At 39.9% G+C, this 19,943-nt stretch overlaps 2 protein-coding genes across 7 annotated transcripts in view; both read left to right on the forward strand.

Moving 5' to 3' along the window:
* Nucleotides 1–8,819, forward strand: part of LOC138763824 (uncharacterized) — a 43,522-nt gene extending 34,703 nt beyond the window's left edge. For all 5 annotated transcript variants that reach the window (XM_069938616.1, XM_069938617.1, XM_069938618.1 and 2 more), the window contains one exon: nucleotides 7,902–8,819. In XM_069938616.1, the coding sequence (XP_069794717.1) occupies nucleotides 7,902–8,653 (752 nt within the window). In that variant the 3' untranslated portion in view covers nucleotides 8,654–8,819. The remainder of the gene's footprint in view (nucleotides 1–7,901) is intronic.
* Nucleotides 8,820–11,640: 2,821 nt separating this feature from the next.
* rnf11b (ring finger protein 11b) overlaps nucleotides 11,641–19,943 on the forward strand; it is a 58,238-nt gene continuing 49,935 nt past the window's right edge. For both annotated transcript variants that reach the window (XM_069938628.1, XM_069938629.1), the window contains exon 1: nucleotides 11,641–12,239. In XM_069938628.1, the coding sequence (XP_069794729.1) occupies nucleotides 12,120–12,239 (120 nt within the window). In that variant the 5' untranslated portion in view covers nucleotides 11,641–12,119. The remainder of the gene's footprint in view (nucleotides 12,240–19,943) is intronic.

A 19,943-nucleotide genomic window follows, 5' to 3' on the forward strand; every position in this document is an offset into this window, starting at 1 on the left:
GGAATATTTTGGAATGGAAACCATGAAAATGGAAGTGGAAAATACCATTTTAAATACAGGTAGATAAATACACTATAGCAAAATAATTAATTTGATGTGAACATACATGACTGAGTTGATGAAGTTTGGTATCCAATGGGAGCATTATAACCGGTATCAATGTTCTCAGTAAAAACACAATGCTGGAGAAACTCAGCAGGTCAAACAGTTTATTTTATATAGCAAAAATAAAGATACATAACCAACATTTCTGGCTTGAGCCCTTCATCAAGATCCTTGATGAAGGGCTCAAGCTCGAAACTTTGATTATTTATCTTTGCTATATAAAGTACACCATTTGATGTGCTGAGTTTCTCCATAATTGTGTTTTTACTTCATTCACAGTGTCTGCAAACTTTAGTGTCTTACTTCTATCAGCGTTCCCAGGGTCGGGGAAAATAAAAGACCCAGTGTGCTAGAAATTTTGTTCCCTAATATAATATTTTTTGTGCAATACATATTTGACCTCTATGTTAGGGCATACACCAATGAAAACACAGCATAACTGCTGGTTTCTACAATCATATAAAATTCTATATAGCAATTTCAAGCCTGTGACGTACTGGTACATGTATTACATAAGACCTTGGCACATTCAGATGATGTCAATCCTCTTGAAATTTGAAACCCCATAAATTACTAAGGTACATTGAAATCGTTTATCAAGAAACTGAGTAGGATTGACAGATCTTTGTTTGCCAAGTCCTCCCTTTTTCCTTCCCCCCCCCCATCTTTCCCTATCAAAAACATAAAAATCATTATTAAAAACATTAATACGAATATATAAGGAAGGAAAGAAAGAGAAAAAAAACTGAGTAGGTCATTCACTGAGAAACAACTTTGACATTTCCTAGCAAGCCAGCTGCATTATATTTAAGAAATTTGTTGGGATTACAAGTGTAGAATCTGATCTGATTTTGCAACTTTCAGTCAGCATGCAAACCATTTCTCCAGTTATTTTTTTTTCCACAAGTGAGCTAAGCATATTCACATTTGAGGTACTTTGCAACTGGGAGTCAATGGAGGAAAGGTAATTAAGTCATGCTGTTGGAAACAAAAAAGAGACCAAGTTACTTCACTGATCATGATCTTCATTTGAGGTTAAGGAGACGAGATAATTATACTGTAAAGAATTCCATGTTATCCTAATGTCTCTTCCAATTTCAAATCCCTTTTGGTGATGTACATAATCTCAATTCTGACATATAATCAGAATTTCAAATATTGTGAAATATGAAAAACAATCTTCACCAAATGTGTAATGAAAAAAATAGTGATGCTCTTTGGAAATTTTTAATTACTTTAGCTGAGTCAGTACTCAGATGCAAACCTGGACAGCAAGCCCTTCAACAGAATGGGATTCTGCACCATTTAAGTCCTATTCTGATACCTCTGCAACCCCAACCATTAGATCTATTTGTCTGAGGAATTCAAGGGTACAAAGGAATCCCATTATTCTATTTCTAAAGTCTGATAATAGCACTTTCCAGATCAGATCTGGTCTGGTTCTGTGGGAAAACCTGGGAAAGCCAACAGACAAGAGAGTGTTAATTGGCAACAGATGTTCGCAAAGAAATGCATAACAGAAATGTAGAGGCTGTTTAGGACCGCTTGCAAGGGGTCCACTGGGAGAAGGAAAGGCTGGGAAGATTGAGTAGAGAGGAAAAACATTTAGTCAAGAAGAAGGAACATGCAAGCTTAAAAAAAAACATTCTGGGCTTTTGAGATTTCTATGGTAGCCAGGAAAGAACAAGGGACTTAGGAGAGTTAGAAGGGGGCCATGAGCAAGTAGGAATAAAGAAAACACCAAAGCATCCTACAAATGGGTGAAGAACTGGAGAATAAGTAGAGTGAGGGTAGGGTGCTCAAGGACAAAAGGGAAACATATGTCTGGAGGTGGAAAAAATAAAGGAGATCCTTAATGAATACTTTGCTTCAGTATTCACCAAGGAGAGGGATCTTTATGAATGTGAGGTCAGCATAGACTGGTCTAATGTGTTGAAGCATGTCACGGTTAAGGAAGAAGTAATATTAGGAGCTTCTGAAAAAACATCAGGATCGATAAGTTCCCATGGCCAGAGAGAAACCATGGTATCAGGTTACTGCGGGAAGTGAAGGAAGAGATTGCTGGAGTGTGGATAATGATCTTTGCATCATTCCTGAACACAGGAATGGTACCAGAGCATTGGAGGATGGCAAATGTTCCTTTGTTCAAGAGAATCCTGGGAATATAGACCAGTAGGTCTTATTTCAGTGGTCAGCAAACTATCAGAGAGGTTTATTAGAGACAGGATTTATGAACATTTGGAGAAGCATAGTCTTATTAGGGGTAACACATGGTTTTGTGAGGGGCAGGATGTGCCTCATGAACCTAATTGATTTATTGACTAAAACAGATTGATGAAGGTAGAGGAGTGGATGTAGTATATATGGATTTTAGTAAGCATTTGAGAAGATTCCCCATGGTAGGCTGATGCAGAAAATCATATGGCTTCTGATCAAGGTTGGCTGTTTGGATTCAGAATTGCTTTCCCCACCGTAGCAGAGGGTGGTAGTAGATGGAGCGTTTTTTGCCTGGTGGTTGAAGACCAGAAGCATTCTGCAAGGATCTGTCCTGGGATCCTGCTCTTTGAAAGTGATTTGGATATGGAAGTGGAGAGGTGGGTTAGTACATTTGCAGATAACAGGAAGATTAAAGGTTTTGTGGAGATATAGCAGGTCATCATAGCCTACAACAGGATAGAGACATGATGCAGAATTGAGTGGAGAAATGTGAAAGAATACACTCAAGAAGATCAAACTTGAATCTAGATGTCATAGCAGTCTAAAGTAACAGGATTTTGGGGTCCAAGTGCATCGATCCCTCAAGGATGCCATGCATGTTGATAGGATGGTGAATAATGCTTGTGGTGTGTTGACCTTCATTAGACAGGGTTTGAGTTCAAGGGCTACAAGGTAATGTTACAGCTCTATAAAACTGGTTAAACCACTATTAGAGTATTGTGCTCAATTCTGGTTGCCTTATAGGCAGGATGTGGCAACTTTAGAAATGGTGCAGAGAACATGTCTTTAAAGAAAGGTTGTGCAAGTTAGGGTTTTCCTCTTTGGAATGATGGAGGATGACTTCATAGAGGTGTATACAATTATGAGGGGCGTCGATGGAGTGGACAGCCAGCACCTTTTTCCCAGGGCAGTAAAGGCAATACCATTATGGTGAGTAAAGAAACGTTTAAGGGACATGTCAGAGAGTGGTGGGTACCTGGTGTGCACTGCCGGGAGTAGTTGTTGAGGCTGATACAATAGGGACATTTAAAAGATTGCTAGATAAGCACGGGGATATGGGTTGTGAGGGAAGGAAAGATTAGATTGATCATGGAGTAGGTTTATATGTGTATGCAGAATATGCTGTCTGAAGGGCCTGTATTAGGCTGTACTGTTCTATGTAAACATTTCCCAGACTGAAGTAAGTAATTGGTATACCTGTGGAGCTGAGGTACTCAGTTTCACGTGGGAGAATGTGTTCTTTTCCAGTAGTTTCTAATTCTAGTTTGTAATTAACATTACATATGTTGAAAGAAGAGAAAACATGCAGATGTTGTTGAAGATTTTCAATAAATATTTAGTTTGGCCCACGACTTTGTCCAAGTTTTTAATTTTGGCCCTCTTTGAATTTGAGTTTGACTCCCCTGGTATAGATAATAAATAAGATATGCATAGCCAAAAGCTGAGAAATTTGACAGTTTCTGCAAATAGGAATTTTGGTGCATACTGTATTTATATTGTATAAAGTCAAGTTTATTGTCATCTGATTGCACAAGTACATCCCGACGAAACAGTGTTCTCCAGTCCTCACAGCAAAACACTCGGACACACAACCAGACATCACACACATACAGATAGACAATGCATATGCAGGACAAGTATCCATATACACAAAAAATATATATATTGTTTCATGAATATGAGAATCTCAAATGGTTAGTGTGAACAGTTCCTTTGGTTGTTCAGTGTTCTAACTGCCTGTGGGAAGAAGCTGTTTCTCAGCCTGGTGGTGCTGGCTCTGGTATTCCTGTATCTCTTTCCCGACAGGAGCAGCTGAAAGATGCTTTCTATGGGGTGGAAGGGATCCTCAATTATTTTGCACGCCCTCTTCAGAAATAAAATCCCAGTAGATTATGTCAATTATGGTGGAGGGAGACTCCAGTGATCCTGAGATTCACCTCTGATCTATTTCCTGCAGCAACCATACCACACTGTGATGCAGCTCGCTAGGACGCTCCCAATAAAGCTCCTGTATAAAGTTGACATAATGGTGGCTGGTAGTCTTGCCTGCTTCAATCTTCTCAGGATGTGCAATTGCAGTTGCACCTTACTGACAAGTGAGGAGATATTGTGTGTCCGCGATAGGTCACTAGTTAAGTGAATTCCAAGGAACTTGGTTCTTTCCACTACAGAATTATTGTTGTGTGGTGGAGGGTGATCTTTTCTGGTCCTTCTGAAGTCTATAACCATCTGCTTTGTTTTATCGATGTTGAGATTCATTTGTTACTCTCGCCATACCACAAACTTTTCTACCTCTTCTCTATAGTGCAACTCATCAATGTTGCTGATGAGGCCATCTACTGTTGTGTCATCTGCAAACTGTTGGAGTAGTATCTGACAATGCAGTCATCGGTCATTAGTGTGAACAGGAGTGGGCTGAGCCCTGAGGTACACCAGTGCTGAGCGTGACTGTGCTTGATGTTCTGTTACCAACCCGTACAGACTGTTATCTTTCCATTAAGAAGTTCAGAATCCAGTTACAGAGAGGGAATTCCAGGCATCTACTACTCATTGTGTGTTTAAAAAAAAATTACCCCTCATTCTCCCCTAGACATTCCTCCCCTCACCTTATACAGATGTCCTCTGGTGTTTGCTGCCTGGGGAAAAGTGGCTGACTGTCCACCCTATCTATTCCTCTTGTAATCTTGTAAACTTCTATTAAGTCACCTTATATCCTTCTTCACTCCAAAGAGAAAAGCCCTGCCTCTGTTAACCTTGCCTCATAAGACATGATCTCCAATCCAGGCAACATCCTGGTAAATCTCCTCTGCACCCGCTCCATCGTTTCCACATCTTTCCTGTAATGAGGTGACCAGGAATGAACATTGTAGTCTAATTAGTTTTTAGAGCTGCAACATAACCTCGTGACTCTTGAACTCAATCCCCCAAAGAATGAAAGCCAGCATACCATAAGTCTTCTTAACTACCCTATCAAACTTCACACAACCTTGAGAGATATCTGAATTTGGATCCAAGGACCCTTTTTTCTTCCACATTGTTAAAAATCCTGCCGTTAACCATGTACTCCACCTTCATATTTGACCTTCCATAATACATCACCTTCATGTTTATCCAGATTGATCTCCATCTGCCACTTTCCACCCAACACTGCATCCTGTCTCTATCCTGTTGTAATCTACAACAACCTTTTACACTATCTACAACACCTCCAACCTTGGTGTCATCTACAAATTCATAGTGACTAGAAAGGACACTGACACACAGGAAAAATATTACTGTGCATTGTACCAATAATTTCTATCATGCAGTTTGAGTCCTCCCATAACATCTTTGACAGTTTCTAGCAGGATTAACATAGGCTTTACTAAGAATATCTCCTTGATTCATTTGATTGCTTGCATGCACAACCTGAATTCACATACCAGTTGCAAAAGGACAAATCAAATGATGGATATGATCTGATAGTTACTATTGAGAAATGATTGCTGGACGATCAAAGTTGGGAGATAAATAGCTTTGGTAATTCACATTTCAGGGAATGTACATAGGAAAAGCATGTGATGTGAGATCAGTACAGTGATGAGAAATGATTTTGGATCAGAAGATCATGGTGTCGATCAGCCATTCTCGACCTTTTTCACTATGCCACCCCTACCCCTCCCCGGATCTCTGCCCAAAGTTTATGAACCCCCTTCCCTGTGAAGTTTAGGTTTCTTCTGCACTTCTGTCCTACTGATTATATTTTTAAAAAATTTTTAAAATATCTACGTTACATGAGGTGAAAAGAGACAGACTCCTGGGAATTTTGTCAGCATTGTTTTCCTATGCAAATAAACTTGCAGTGAGTTTATGCTGAGAAAACAATTTTTAGATCTATAGTTATGAAACATTCAAATGTTTCTACTGGAAAATAGATTGCTAACAGGAGATTTCATCAAAGTTTGTAAAATTATTAATAGTTTGGAGTGAACAAGTATAAAAATCTTCCTCTGATTGGGGTGAAATAAATGAGATGATTAATTTAAAAGTGTCACCCAAGAAATGAAAGGAATTGAATTTTTTTTATGTAGAGTGGATTGTCACAATGTTTTTCCAAAATAAAGTTGACAGAGGTATTACTGCTTCATTTAAGGAAAATATGGATAAATAATTGAAGCAGTAAGTCATGAGGCTGGATTGTGAGGATATGAACCTTGACCAACATAGTCATCATGGTCTAATATACCATAGTTTTATGGCATACACATTTCTTGTTTCATAACTTTAACTAAATTTGTGATGAAGTTATAATTTTCTTCATTAAACAACTTTCACAATGTATGTTTAGACTTCGTCTCAGCCTTGCTGCTGTAATGATGGACCTAGGATTCTGTTAGGTCTGCACACCCATTTTACTGACTTTCATTTGCAAATAGCAGGAACATTTGATTCCTATCATAAATTAGAAGCATAAAGTCATACCATAGGCACATAAGATGGTATTGAACTTTAAAAATTTCACCAGAAAACCAGGGGTCATCTTATACACCAAGTTTAAAATCCGATCATTAATATCTTGTGGTTTAGAGTGTTCCCCATGGTGACTCTACTCACATAATTCCTACATTTGTGCCACTAAATATTTTTCTACTGAAACCTGCATTGGGAAGTTGGATTAATAATAATGATATATTATTAATCTGCACAGGCTTTAAAGGAGACGACAGTTGTTTATTTTAAAATATGATAAAATTTAAACCTTTACTGGGTAATTTGCTTTTAAAATGTTGTACCACCATCCTTCCACTGGTCAGTGAGATGGTTGGTAAAGAACTATTGGGGCAGTAAGCTGTCAGTGGTAAGTGCCAGACTTGGGGTAGTCTTGTACAATGAGTATAAATGAAAACCTACATTTTAAGTGGAAATTGGGAAGGGTCGTCTAGTACACCAGTCGTCTTATACGCAACAGGTATGGTAATTATATAGCACAGAAATAGGCACTTCAACTCAAATTGTTCATGCTGACCAAGTCGTCTACTGGAGCTATTCCAATTTGCCAGAATTCTGCCCATATTCTTCTAAACATTTCCTATCTATGTACCTGCCTAAATGTTTTATAAATGTTATAATTGTCATCACATCTACTACTTCCTCTTGCAGCTCGTTCCACACATCCACCACTCTCTGAATGAAAAAGTTGCCCATCAAGTCTCCTCTAAATTTGCCTCTCTTACCTTAAATCTATGCCCTCCAGTTTTAGTCTCCCCTATGCTGGGAAAGTTATTATAACCATTTACCTTAAATATGCTCATCATTATTTTATATGCCTCTATCCCTCCCTCAGCCTCCTACACTCCAGGGAAAAAAGCTATCCAGTCTCTCTTTGTAACTCAAGCCCTCCAATCCCAGTAACATCCTTGTGAACCTTTTCTGCAACTCTCCCTGCTTCATGACATCCTTCCTTTTGCTGGGTGGCCAGAACCTTAAAGCTTTGTAAAGCAGAAACTTGTCTCTCAAAAATTTAAGTTATATAAAAAAAAAGTTGGAACAAAACAGATACTTTTCCAAATCTAAATTTATAATTATATGTTTTTATTTAGCTGATGAAGAGAAACTTCCAGAAGACAATTTAAGTCATCATAGAAAGCAGGGACCAAATGAAGACATGACTCAGCCAATATCTGGAAACAGCTGTGTGCAGAATGGCCAAGTTGGCATTCAGGATGAGTCCCCAAATAATTGTTTAGCAGACAGGATGCCAAATAGCGCAACAAATAGAAACTTACCACGAAGTTTCCAATCTGATTCAATAAAATCTTTCATTTTAAAAGAAGATGATGATTTTGGGAACGCAGAAACCTGCAGTTCATCAAGCAATGGATGGGCGATGCCAGGCCCAATGGCAAATGAGGACTTACTCGACAAAAAACATTACTATTTAGTAAGCATTGATAAACTTAAATCGACCACAGGTATAGAATTCCAAAAGGATGACTTACCAACACAGGAGGACTTCATAGGTGAATACTCTTCAGATGCTGCTTCCCAAGCCCTTTTACAGTTCAACTGTGATTATGAAACAAGTAGTCAATCTACAGATAGCTGTTGTTCACGCACTGAAGAATCAGTGTATTGCGCTCTAAATAACATTTCTTTAAGAGACAACTGTGATACTCTCGTTTTCATTCCAAGGAGACCAACAGATAGTAATATTCCACAAATGAGTCCAGAACAGGATGACAACAGTGAAAATTCTCATGTAAAGGAGCAAAAACTGGTCTTCCCTCGGCATACCAAGAGTGGTGCTGTCATTTACCGACTTTGTAATACTGAAGCTGAATCAAAAGACTAGTTTTAAAGTGGTAGGTCACTAACTGAATCACGGAACTGAATGGAATAGTACTGGAGTTCCATTTTACTCATTTATACTTTATCAATGCCATGAAAACCAAATATAAAATCATTTTATAATTTCATTTTTTTCTCTGAGATATAAAAATAAAATGTTTACTGATGTTTGTATTTTGTCAAAAAATAGACAAGATGTGTTCTTGTATATATGTTATGGATGTTGATGTTCAGTGCAGAAAATTCATTGGACGATGAAACTCCTTGTCACAAAAGGCAGCAGGCTCTTGCATTTTTCCTTAAACAATAAACTATGGCATGTGCCTTGCATCAGTGCACAAAGTCATGGCTGAGACTCCAGCACAGAACTGAAAGAGAGAAAGAGTGTCAGATGAGGCATTAAACCAATATCCTTGCTTGATCTGTATGATGAGTGTGAAAGATCCCATTGAATTAATATGGAGGAAATTGGAGTGCTCTAGGCAATTGTGATTCCAGAACCATTATCACTAAAATAAATAACTGATCACTATTTTTTTGTGAGGCCTTAACACAATCTGCCTGCCTGAATTCCTGCAGTGCAATCACTTCAAAATACTTCATTTTAATTTGTTTTTGGATCCTCTGAGGTTTTGAAAAGTGCATTATAAATGGAAGATTTTCTTTCATCAAAATCATATTCTCAAATTGTTTCAAAGTAGCTTCATCCCACAATTGTATTAGGTCTGTAAACAATGGATGAAAAACATACAACTCATAATTAAGAGTACTTAAATTTTTGATGCCATAAACGGAATCCACATCTTAATTTGATTTAACCTTCAACTTTTGGAGGAATTTAAGAAACCAATCTCTAAGGGTTAGATGACTTGTCGGCATAGGAATGGTGTAGGAATTGAAATGGGTGGTCACTGCGTGATCCCTGTTATTACTGCAGCTATTGCAAAGGTGCTCAATGAAGCTGTATCTAGTCCGGATCCAGTCCATGGTCTCATGCACTGTCAAACTGAGTCCACACACAAATTAGAAGAACAACACTTTATATTCCATCTGGCACCTACCTATGACCTCTTGCCTGTTGGCCTGTGCTCCTCCCACTGTCCCTTCTTCCCCCCACTTCCCCTCACTTTTTATTCAAGCACTTGCCTGTTTTTTTGCTCATACCTTGATGAAGGGCTCAGGTGTTAATTATATATCTTTGCCCTCGATGGGCACTGCAGGGTCTTCTGAGTTTCTCCAGATCTTTTGGGCATTAACTACAATCAAAGCCTCTACAGACTTTTAATTTCACTGAAATTGCTGGAACAGCTTTATTTTTGTGGAATTAATCCTAATCTTTAAAAAAAAATCAATTAAATATTTTATTTTCCTCAGTTGTATCTTCCCATTTCCTTATATTCTCCCTTATCCCTTCTCATCCTCTGGGGTAGTCCCTCAGTTCCTCCTGCTTCCACTCCAGTTCTGTGTATTTTGAGATGGCTGATGAGGACAACGTGTGACCTGTTGACTCTACCACGGATGAAGCAGGTGTTTATTGGATTGCTTGGGAAATTTATAATTCTTTCCACATTTATACTAGGCTTCCGTGTTATCATGTTGCAAGGTGTCAAGGTTCTCAATGTCAATGTGATTGCACCACAACTTTGAGCAGTCTTGGTCTTGGGATTCCCAGGAGTTTCAAGCAAAATTGCACTTTTTTATTGAAACTTTCAGAATTTGCTTCAATCTTTTCCTCTCTCCACCCATAATTTGTTGTTATAATAGAGCCCGAAATAGAGTGTTATTTTGGTCATCTGGTGTCAGGTATGCAAGTGATATGGCTTCAATGGTGAGGATGTTGACCTAAGAGTAGATTTCTCAGGGTTTACATCCTGCCAATGGATTTGGAGTATTCTGCAGTCAAAATTGGTGATATCTCTTCAGGTCTCTGCTGTAAACAGTCCAAGTTTCAGAAGCATACAAAAGGACAGGGATCACTGCTGCCCACTGGATCACAAGTTTTTTTTGCTGGGTTTGAGATCTTGATTTTCAGACACTTTCTTCAGATAGGTCAAGGCTCTACAGGTGTAAGAGAGGCAGACGAAGCAGGCTCTGCAGGGTCAGTAAATAATGATATCGGAGACATTGGAAATAAATCTTTAGTGGCATTTAGATCAGTTATTTTCTGGGAGACATTGTTGCAATGTTCAGTAGTGGTCCAGAGAGAAGTAGGAGGTGTCATAGATCTGGTATTCAGAAGATGAGGTCGAAATCAGTTAGCCAGGTTTGATGACAGCATTAAGGTCAGTCCTTAGTGCACAGTGATAGAAGTTGGAGAGTTTTACGAAGAACAACGCTTGAAAACCTGGAGACGAATACTGTAATTTTTGGAGTTCCGTGGTGAGGAGCCATGTGAAGGGATGTGGAATGTTGGTGGACATAATGATCATTGCTGTAATTAATTGATGGAGGTACAGCTATATCAGGCTCAGTGTATTGATTCAGGAAGACACTGGCTTTGTTTGCTGTATAATAGATTGCATGATAGGAGCAATCTTACCTCGAAACTTTTGGTGTCCTTAGACAGGACCCTCAACTCCTCACTTTCACCAACCCGAACCCACTTTTTAGTTCTGATAGGCCCATGTTTGTCTCCTCATCAGCACCTTAGAGACCTTACTCTCTCATCGAGCCCCGGGCTTTTACCTTTTTTTCATCGCATCACCTGCCACTCTGCATCTCAATGAAAAGTCTCTGACCCTCTCTCGTAGATCAAAACTGAAAGTGTATCCATTCATTGACACTTGATCAACTGAGTATTTCCAGTTCAAAATTTCACATTCGGTTTTCAAACGAAAATTCGGTTGACACGGAGCAGCCAGATTTGGAAGGGAGACGCACTGCCCCCACCTGAAGTGGGGCACTTCAGCTCAGGGGCACTTGAATGGACCACAGTCAGTCCATCCACCACCACCAACATTGCGAGAGACCGCAACCATGGCCACCGACGTCAGCCCGTCGAGGAGTGACGTAATACGCCAATACTCACGCACACAGGCCCGTGTGAAGGCGCCGTGAAGAAGAAAGCGAGTCAAACAAAATAAAGGGGAAAGCTGCAGCTGGGTGTGGAGGAGTCATCTCGGTGGTGGGATTTATTCGGGCCAGACAGTCGCCGGCAGGTGTTTAATAAAAGCCGCTAGTGGCCGAGTCCCACACGCCCCCCCCCCCCCCGCCCTCGAGTTTCGGGGCAGCTTGTTGTTTGTTTCCTCCCGCCGCGGCCCTGTTTCGGCCGCAGGAAAATGGTCTGCGTTGGCTGGTAGAAATATCACAGCGACCTTTCCCGGCAAGAACCCTTCCTTGGGTTTAATTTAACCCTGTTTTCCGCCGGGGTTTGTGTGTGTGTGTGTGTGTGTGTTTGCCTCCTCAGTTCCCCTCCCTCCATCCCCGGTCAAGCAGGAATGATAAATGCGGTGTAAGATTTAAGGAGAAATATGGGAAATTGTTTGAAATCTCCGACGTCCGATGACATCTCTTTGCTTCACGAGTCTTCTGATCGGGCGAGTTACGGAGATGGCACCGAAATAGACCAGGAGCCGCCGCCGCCATATCAGGTTTGTCTTTGTCTTGTTGGCCAAGTTTCTTTGTCCAATGCCTCTCAGTGTGTTGATTGATCGAGAGTTGAAGTGTATTGAACCCTCCACGATCTGATCAACGGGCTCCGAGCCCTTGGTGAATGTAACCCTTCCACTCAAGCGATGTCATTCGTCTTGTAACTTTGCATTTCATGTCTTGCAAATTATTGGACAATGTTACATTTCCACTCATCCTATTTAACTGGGTCTTTATTATTCATTTCATTATTCCAAATTGGGTGTAATACTTCAATGCGCACTACTCCGGAGCGGTCGTTTTACGTTTAGGAGATGGATTTTGGCACCGTTCAATACCGTCGGAGGAAAACCGGGCAGCTTGGTGAAGTTTGTGCAATGTTGCGTCTGCAGCAGATAAGGGTCCGTGGTGTCCTTCCTCTTTCAGTGGCAGATTGTGGCATGTTTTTAGTTGTCTTGGTTTGGCTTTGACTGAACTTGAAAGATTCTGAATATGTCGTGGCTCCTTCGCAGAAATAGTCAAGAAAAGTGCAATTTATTCAGAACTTTGTTATTTTGGAAATCTTTTAACATGGAAGAACGAGTTTCTTCTTCTGCCTATACGTTCTTTTGTCTCTTCCCACCACCAAAAAAACTTTCTGAAATAATACATGTATTTTGGCACAGTTCAATACAGTCGGAGGAAAACAGGGCAGCTTGGTGAAGTTTGTGCAATGTTGCGTCTGCAGCAGATAAGGGTCTTTGTGTGTGTGTGTGGAAACTCGGCTGTTCTGCTGTGAAGTCTGTGCATTGGCATTCTTCCATCCTATTTCCAGTAACTATCTCAACAAAATGAATTATGTCCTGATATATTTTTAACCAAATGAAAGAAAAATGTTGGTTTCTTGACTGTTTTTTTTAAATGCTGCATTTTGTACTAACCTATAGATCCTAAGTTTAAAAACTAAAAAAAAAACCAGCAGAGTGGATGGACAGGAAAAAAGTACTTTAAGCATTGTCTTCAAGGGAAATGTTATTAAATTAGGTCATGAGGGAAGGGGGCGCTATTAATTTCCTCCACTGGCCATTAATCTTGTTACATTGAGGGATTCAGACACCTTGTCCTGCAAATTTTAAAATCTTAGCCTTCCTTCTGCAGCCCATCCCTTCCCACCACTCCCTCCCTCTCATCCAAGCACCAAATGTGATGTAATCTTTCTCTGAGGTCACATGCTTCTGCAACTTCCACCTCTAATCCACTGGGGCAAACGTAGAACACCATATGGGCCCCTTGTAGAACAATAGAACACCATATGGGCCCCTTCGTCGAACATTAGAACACCATATGGGCCCCTTCAGTGTCAGTGCTTGTGCAAATTGCTCAGTAAAAGGTGTAAGGCACTCCTTCCATCCAACTGCCTACAGGTCACCATTGGACAAGGTGTAGTACCTGTTTAGCTTCCCAATCAGAGTCAAGTGAAGCCATGGATTGCAGATGGGTCGATGGTTTTAACAAGCAGATTCTACAAATTGGTATTTATGGTTGTAAAACTAAAGACACTGGGCAGATGACTCTGCAGATCAATGACCAGGATTACATGTCCAGTATGAACTCTGCAACTGAAGAAGGCAACGGGAAACCACTTCACTATTTTTCTCTTGTAATGAGAAGACATCAAATATGTCTCAGCTCAAAGATGGAACCTTCACCGAAGGAGAACCGGGTGGCAACAACTACAATTTGGAGGGTGATGGATGGAGAGACATGATCGCCCACGCAGAATGGCAAGGCACCTGAATGATGATGGGCTCCTTCTGTCCATTATGTTGTGCTTTTTTTTTCAAGAGCCTTCTCCACAATGAATCTTTAACCTTTCCTTCTCTCACAATCCATAAACCATTTTTCATGTGTCCATTCACTGTCACTATTGTATCGGCTTGCATCATCACCCTTGGCAATGGATTCTAGGCACCTTCACTTTGGTGGAGGAAAAACAGCTCTGATGTCTCTCCTAATCTTTGTTCCACTCGTCTTCAACACGTGTCCTCTGATATTGTATTGCCTTTGTAGTCTCTATCTATGAATCTTAAATGTTGCTCACTATTAAGTCTACTTTCATCCACCGTTGCTCCAAAGAGCAAAGCCCTAGATTTTTCATCTTCGTGAGATGTTTTCCAATCCAGGCAGTATCCTGCTCTCTCCAAAGTTCCTACATTCTTCCACATGTCAGAACTGAGCAAAATACTCTTTTAAGCTGTAATGTTACCTCGTAACTCTTGTACTCACTCCAATGATTAATGAAAGCCAGCACACAGTACATTTTCTGAACTAGCTCATCAATTTGTATGGTAACCATGAGGAATGTGAAATTGTATCTTAAGATCCTTATGTTCCTCCACATTTAAGAATTCATGATTCAAGATTCTTTTATTGACGTAATAAAACAGCATTATGTAAAAATACTACATGACATTTTCTTTAGTTTGAAGAACACTTTAGTCTGTATCAAACTGTACATACTCTGCTTTCAAGTTCAATCTTCCAAAATATTTCCAGATTGAACTCCATCTGCCACTTCTCTTCCCAACTCTACATCCTGTCTATATTCTTTTGTAACCTATGACAAGCTTGTACAATATCCACAACTCGTCCACCTTTGTATCAATTGTAAACTTACTAACCCACCCTTCCACTTCATTCAAGTCATCTATAAAAATTACAAAGAGCAAGAGTCCCACAATTGATCTCTGTGAACACCACTACTTACCGACTTTTAGGCAGAAAACATTCCATCTACTAATGCCCTTTACCATCTGTGGGTAAGCCAATTCCAAATCTACATGGTCAAATTCCTATGATCTCATGCCTCGTGACTGGATTAGCTTGTCAAATTACTTATTAAAATCTATATACACCACATCTACCACTTTACTTTAATTAATTTCTGTGGTCAATGCCTTAAAACAACTAATTAGTTTTTTGAGGTGTTGCCTGCCCCTCACAAAGCCATGCTGACTATTCCAAATAGGATTTATGAGCATTTGGAGAAGCATAATCTTATCTCAAACAATGCTATCCAATAGTTTTCCACCACTGACATAAGAATCACTGATATGTAATTCTCAGGATTATCCCTATTATATTTTTCAACAAGAAAACAATATTTGCCATTCTCCAATCCTCCCTGGTACTACTGGTACTCCTGTGGCTAGGGAGGATGCAAAGATCAACAATGCCCCAGAAACCTCTTCCCTTGCTTCCTCTTGAAACCCGAGATATCTCTCAATCAGCCCCAGGGACCTATCTAACCTAATGTTTTTCAGAAGTCCTAATAATACCTTTTAATTTCAGTGTGTTCCAACACATTAGCCTGTTCTGCACTGACATCATATTCAGCAAGATCCCTGTCCCTGGAGAACACTAACAAGTATAAAATAGAACCTCCCCTGCCTTGAGGCATATGTTTTTCCATCTATGCCTGAGCAGTCTTAATAATAAACCCCTTGTTCTTCATGTATGTATAGAACACCTTGGCATTTTCCTTGATTTCTCCTTGCAGAGACCTTCTCGTGTCCCCTTCGAGCACTTCCAAGTCCCTTCTTAAGATCCATCTTGCTTATCTTATAATTCTCAAGCACATTGCCTGATTTTTGCTTCTTAAACCTTGTGTATGTTTCCTTACTCTTGACTAAATGTTCCACCTCTCTTGTCAACTATGTTCCTTTACCCTCTCATCCTTACCCTGTCTGAGTGGGACACACCTATCCAATACCCAATGCAAGTGGTCCCTAAACATCCTCCATATTTCTGCTGTGTATTTTTCCCAAAAACATCTATTCCAGTTAACGCTTCCAAGTTCCTGTCTAATTAGTCCTCACCCATTTAAATTCTTTCCCATGTTATCTGTTTCTATCCTTATCCATTGCCAGGGAGTCGTGGTCACTATCTCTGAAATGCTTGCACACTGAGAGGCCTGTTACCTGACCAAGTTCATTGATTAGTACGAGATCCAATATGTCCACTGTAATATCGCAGACCAGCAGCAATGGAAATTCACCAAGGCAGTGTTGTATTTTTTCTTTTAAAACACTATTTATTAGAAACTACTAATAATATAACACATAGGTTAAATCAAAATCAACTATGTGCAGGTGTTTGGGGATGTGCGTGTGTGTGTGTTTGTCCAGCTAAAACCATGATAGCTTGGGCACCATTCTGGAAAGTCATTCCAAAGTTCTGTCTTAGAAATCCATTGTCGAAATGCAGACTTTTAAACTGATGCACAGAAGTAATCACAAAGTAGATGGGAGAGACTGCCGAAAACTCTCAGATCCTTGTCGAGTTACTTCCAGAGAAATCTCCTTTCGTACGAACAGTTGACACAACTTATCTTTTCCTTGCATAAGGGAAATGAAATGCATGACTTCTACAATGCTTCCAAAACTCAGGTACAGGTCAATCAAAGTAGTCATTCCTTTGGTCACAGTCCGATGCAGCAATTCTCCTGCTTCTAAAACCCAAGTACGGGCCAATTAAAGTGACCTTTCCTTGGGTCACAATGGGGATTCAATAATTTCTCTGACGGAGAATCAGTTGTGTTGTCCATGATCACAGAGTTATTCCTGTTCAGTCTTTGATGAGGTGGCCGGTGGTCCTTCAGTGTTCTACACACATGACTTTCACCACCTGTGTCCGTGGAATAAGAAACAAATGTTATTTCTCCTCTCCAAAGTAGTGAATTTGGGTAAGCCTGCATTAGCTGTTGCCACCCAGTCTTTCCACAGCGGTGAATGGTTGCAGCTTGTACTAGCCCTAAAGCAATACTCACCCTAAGTGAAAGGGGAGCTCCTAATAACACATATTGGGTCAGGAATCCTTCCTGGGCACCAAACAAATTCTGCACAATTTGATCAAATGCCAATCGATATTAAGTAAAATGACAACAACCACATTATTTTTGCACCTTTCCAAAGCTTAACTGCTCAATGGTCTCATGGCAGGTTGGGGTGGGGCTGCAGAATCGATCCAGTAAGGCCTTGGTTTTCAACCTCTTTCTCCCCCACCCCCCCCCTCCCTGTATAGAATGACATAGATGCTCTGTGGTTAGCAAGGAATTACTTAAGGTGGTATGTGAGTGGAGGAAAAAAGGTTGAGAAGCACATACTTCTCCCTTTATCCCTGAGAAGAATCAACCCCCTGTTCTACATAATATGTGTACACACATAAATTTGTCAAATTACATACTAAAATCCATATACACCACATCTACCACTTTACGTGATTCAATTTCTGTGGTCACTACCTCAAAACAATGAAGTTGTCGAAGGATTACCTACCCCTCACAAAGCCATGCTGACTATTCGTAATAAGATTATGCTTCTCCAAGTGCTCGGAAATCCTATCTCAAACAATCCTCTCCAGTAGTGTTTTGCTCTCTTCCTATTTCTGACTTCCACCTACACTGACTCCGTACACAATCCTTCTACAACGTCCACTTTTTCTAAAGCTGTGATACTATCCCTGACTATCAATGTTGTTTTACAGCCTATCTATTTTGAAATTTCTAAACTGTGGGACATCAAGCAGCCAATCCTGCCCTTCGGCTAGCCAAGCCTCTCTAATGTCCACAACATCATTCCTTGTACTAATCCATACTCAAAGTTAATCCTGCTTATACTTAATAATTGCATAAAAGTAAATGCATTTCCAACTATTCAACTGTATTTATTCCTTATCCACTGCACACTCCCCAACAGCTTGAGCAAATCTGACCTCGAGGGCATTGGTCCCCCTTAAGTTCAGGTGTAACATGGCTTGTTTATGCAGGTCATACTTTGTTCAAAAGGGATTCTAATGATCCATATAGTTTAAGGATACTGATTATCCTACCACCTTGCTCTTTTTCAGGTTACTAGCCATTACAAAGATTTGCCATGTCTGTAAGATGTATCAACAAATCCTTTTGAATCTGCCACTAAATGACTACCCAGTCTCCCATATTAGCTAAAGTTATTTCAATCTCTGTCTAAATGATTAATAAGGTAAACTGTTCCTTCTTCCTTTTCCAAACCTGTTTGTAGGCTTTGATCCTGTTGATCCCATTGCTGTCTTTAGGATAAATGAGATTACACAGCTTCTTATGCAGATGAGTTCAGGAAAACTGCATTGGTTCCTTCCTGTTAAAGTACTTTTATTGTCCTCTAAAGGTCTGTTCTTGATTCACTCCCATTGGTTTTCTGTGTGCTAGATCTGAACAATGTTATCTGAAAATAAAGGATCGGTTTCCACAAGGACTGTTGCAATATTCAATCTACCTTCCCAACATCCATCCAAATCCCTCCATTAACTCTAAATGATCAAACTTACTGAGTTTTTGCCAATTAAATATTTTTAGGAAGTCATTATCTTGGATCCTATTGCAAACTTTGCTCACTAGCTGCCACTCCACATCACCCTGAAGTTGAATTAAACTCCTTGACACCTTGTATTTTTATTAAATCCTTGAAGGTTCTTTCATTCTTTCTAAATTCTTTTTTTTGTGATGTTGCCATAGAGTATTGCCCCGGTGTAGCTCATCTGCTGCTGAGTCTGTCATTCATATCATTGTTATTTATGTACATGCCAATTTCATTGCACTGGTAGCCAGTTGTTATTTAAGTAAACTTGAGGCCATGCCAAACCTTGTCTAATCGCAGATTCCAATTACTCACTGCAATTGGGGGCAGCACAGTTGGTGTAGCGGTTAGCACAGTGCCTTTACAGTGTTCCAATTAGGGGTGGCATGGTTGACATAGTGGTTAGCACAATGCCTTTGCAGCGTCAGCAATTGGGACTAGATCTGGGTTTGAATCCCGTGCTTCTGTAAGGAGTTTGTACATTCTCCCCGTGTCTGTGTGGGTTTTCACTGGGGGGGGGGGGGTGTCCCTCAGGTTTCTCCCACTCTTCAAAAACTTACCAAGGGTGTAGTAGGTTAATGGGGTATAAATTGGGCAGCACAGATTTGTAGGGCCGATTTGGCCTGTTACACTATCTAAATTGCATAAAATTAAATCTTGCTCTCTAACATGGTGCTAAGCTGAAATGGAGTTTTGAATTGGGTTGTGAATACAAGTCCCATGATGCAGGTAATGCCTCAATGTGCTAGACTGCTATAGTGTTGAGGCTAGTTTGCAGATGAGACCCAACTGTATATTTAAGTTTCAATTTCATTTCATGCACTCGTGATCCATTTGGGTCTGGTCCAGCCTTGCCATGCATGCATGGAATAAAAGAAGCTGACGGGGCAAAGAAAAAAGACGTCAGCTTTTACGTATGCAGAGAACTGATGGTCAGATCAGGTCATGAGAAAAATGGGTACTCGAGTGAGATTCAAATCGCCTAAAGTCAATCTTGCACTCCATAAAATTAACTTGTCCAGTATTTATCCCATAAACAACATGACTATAACATTATCTTGTTTTTATGATGTATTTTGCCTCAAGGTTGCATATCAGTTCAACAGCTTTATTTCCACATAATCAAGCAGTGACTCAATTTTTAAAATATCTGAATGGCTATAAAAACAAAACTGTGGACAGTCTATACAAAATTTAGATTTGTTTTTCTTGAAAGGGTCATACCTGAAAATCATGTAGTGACAAGAAGAAAACTGGAATCAATTTTTTTGGAGCTTTAGAACAATGCAATTGTTTTATAATGTTACCCCTTTGCTAGTATCATAAAGTCAC

The sequence above is a fragment of the Narcine bancroftii genome, chromosome 5 (genome assembly GCF_036971445.1).
Source record: "Narcine bancroftii isolate sNarBan1 chromosome 5, sNarBan1.hap1, whole genome shotgun sequence".
Taxonomy (NCBI): domain Eukaryota; kingdom Metazoa; phylum Chordata; class Chondrichthyes; order Torpediniformes; family Narcinidae; genus Narcine; species Narcine bancroftii.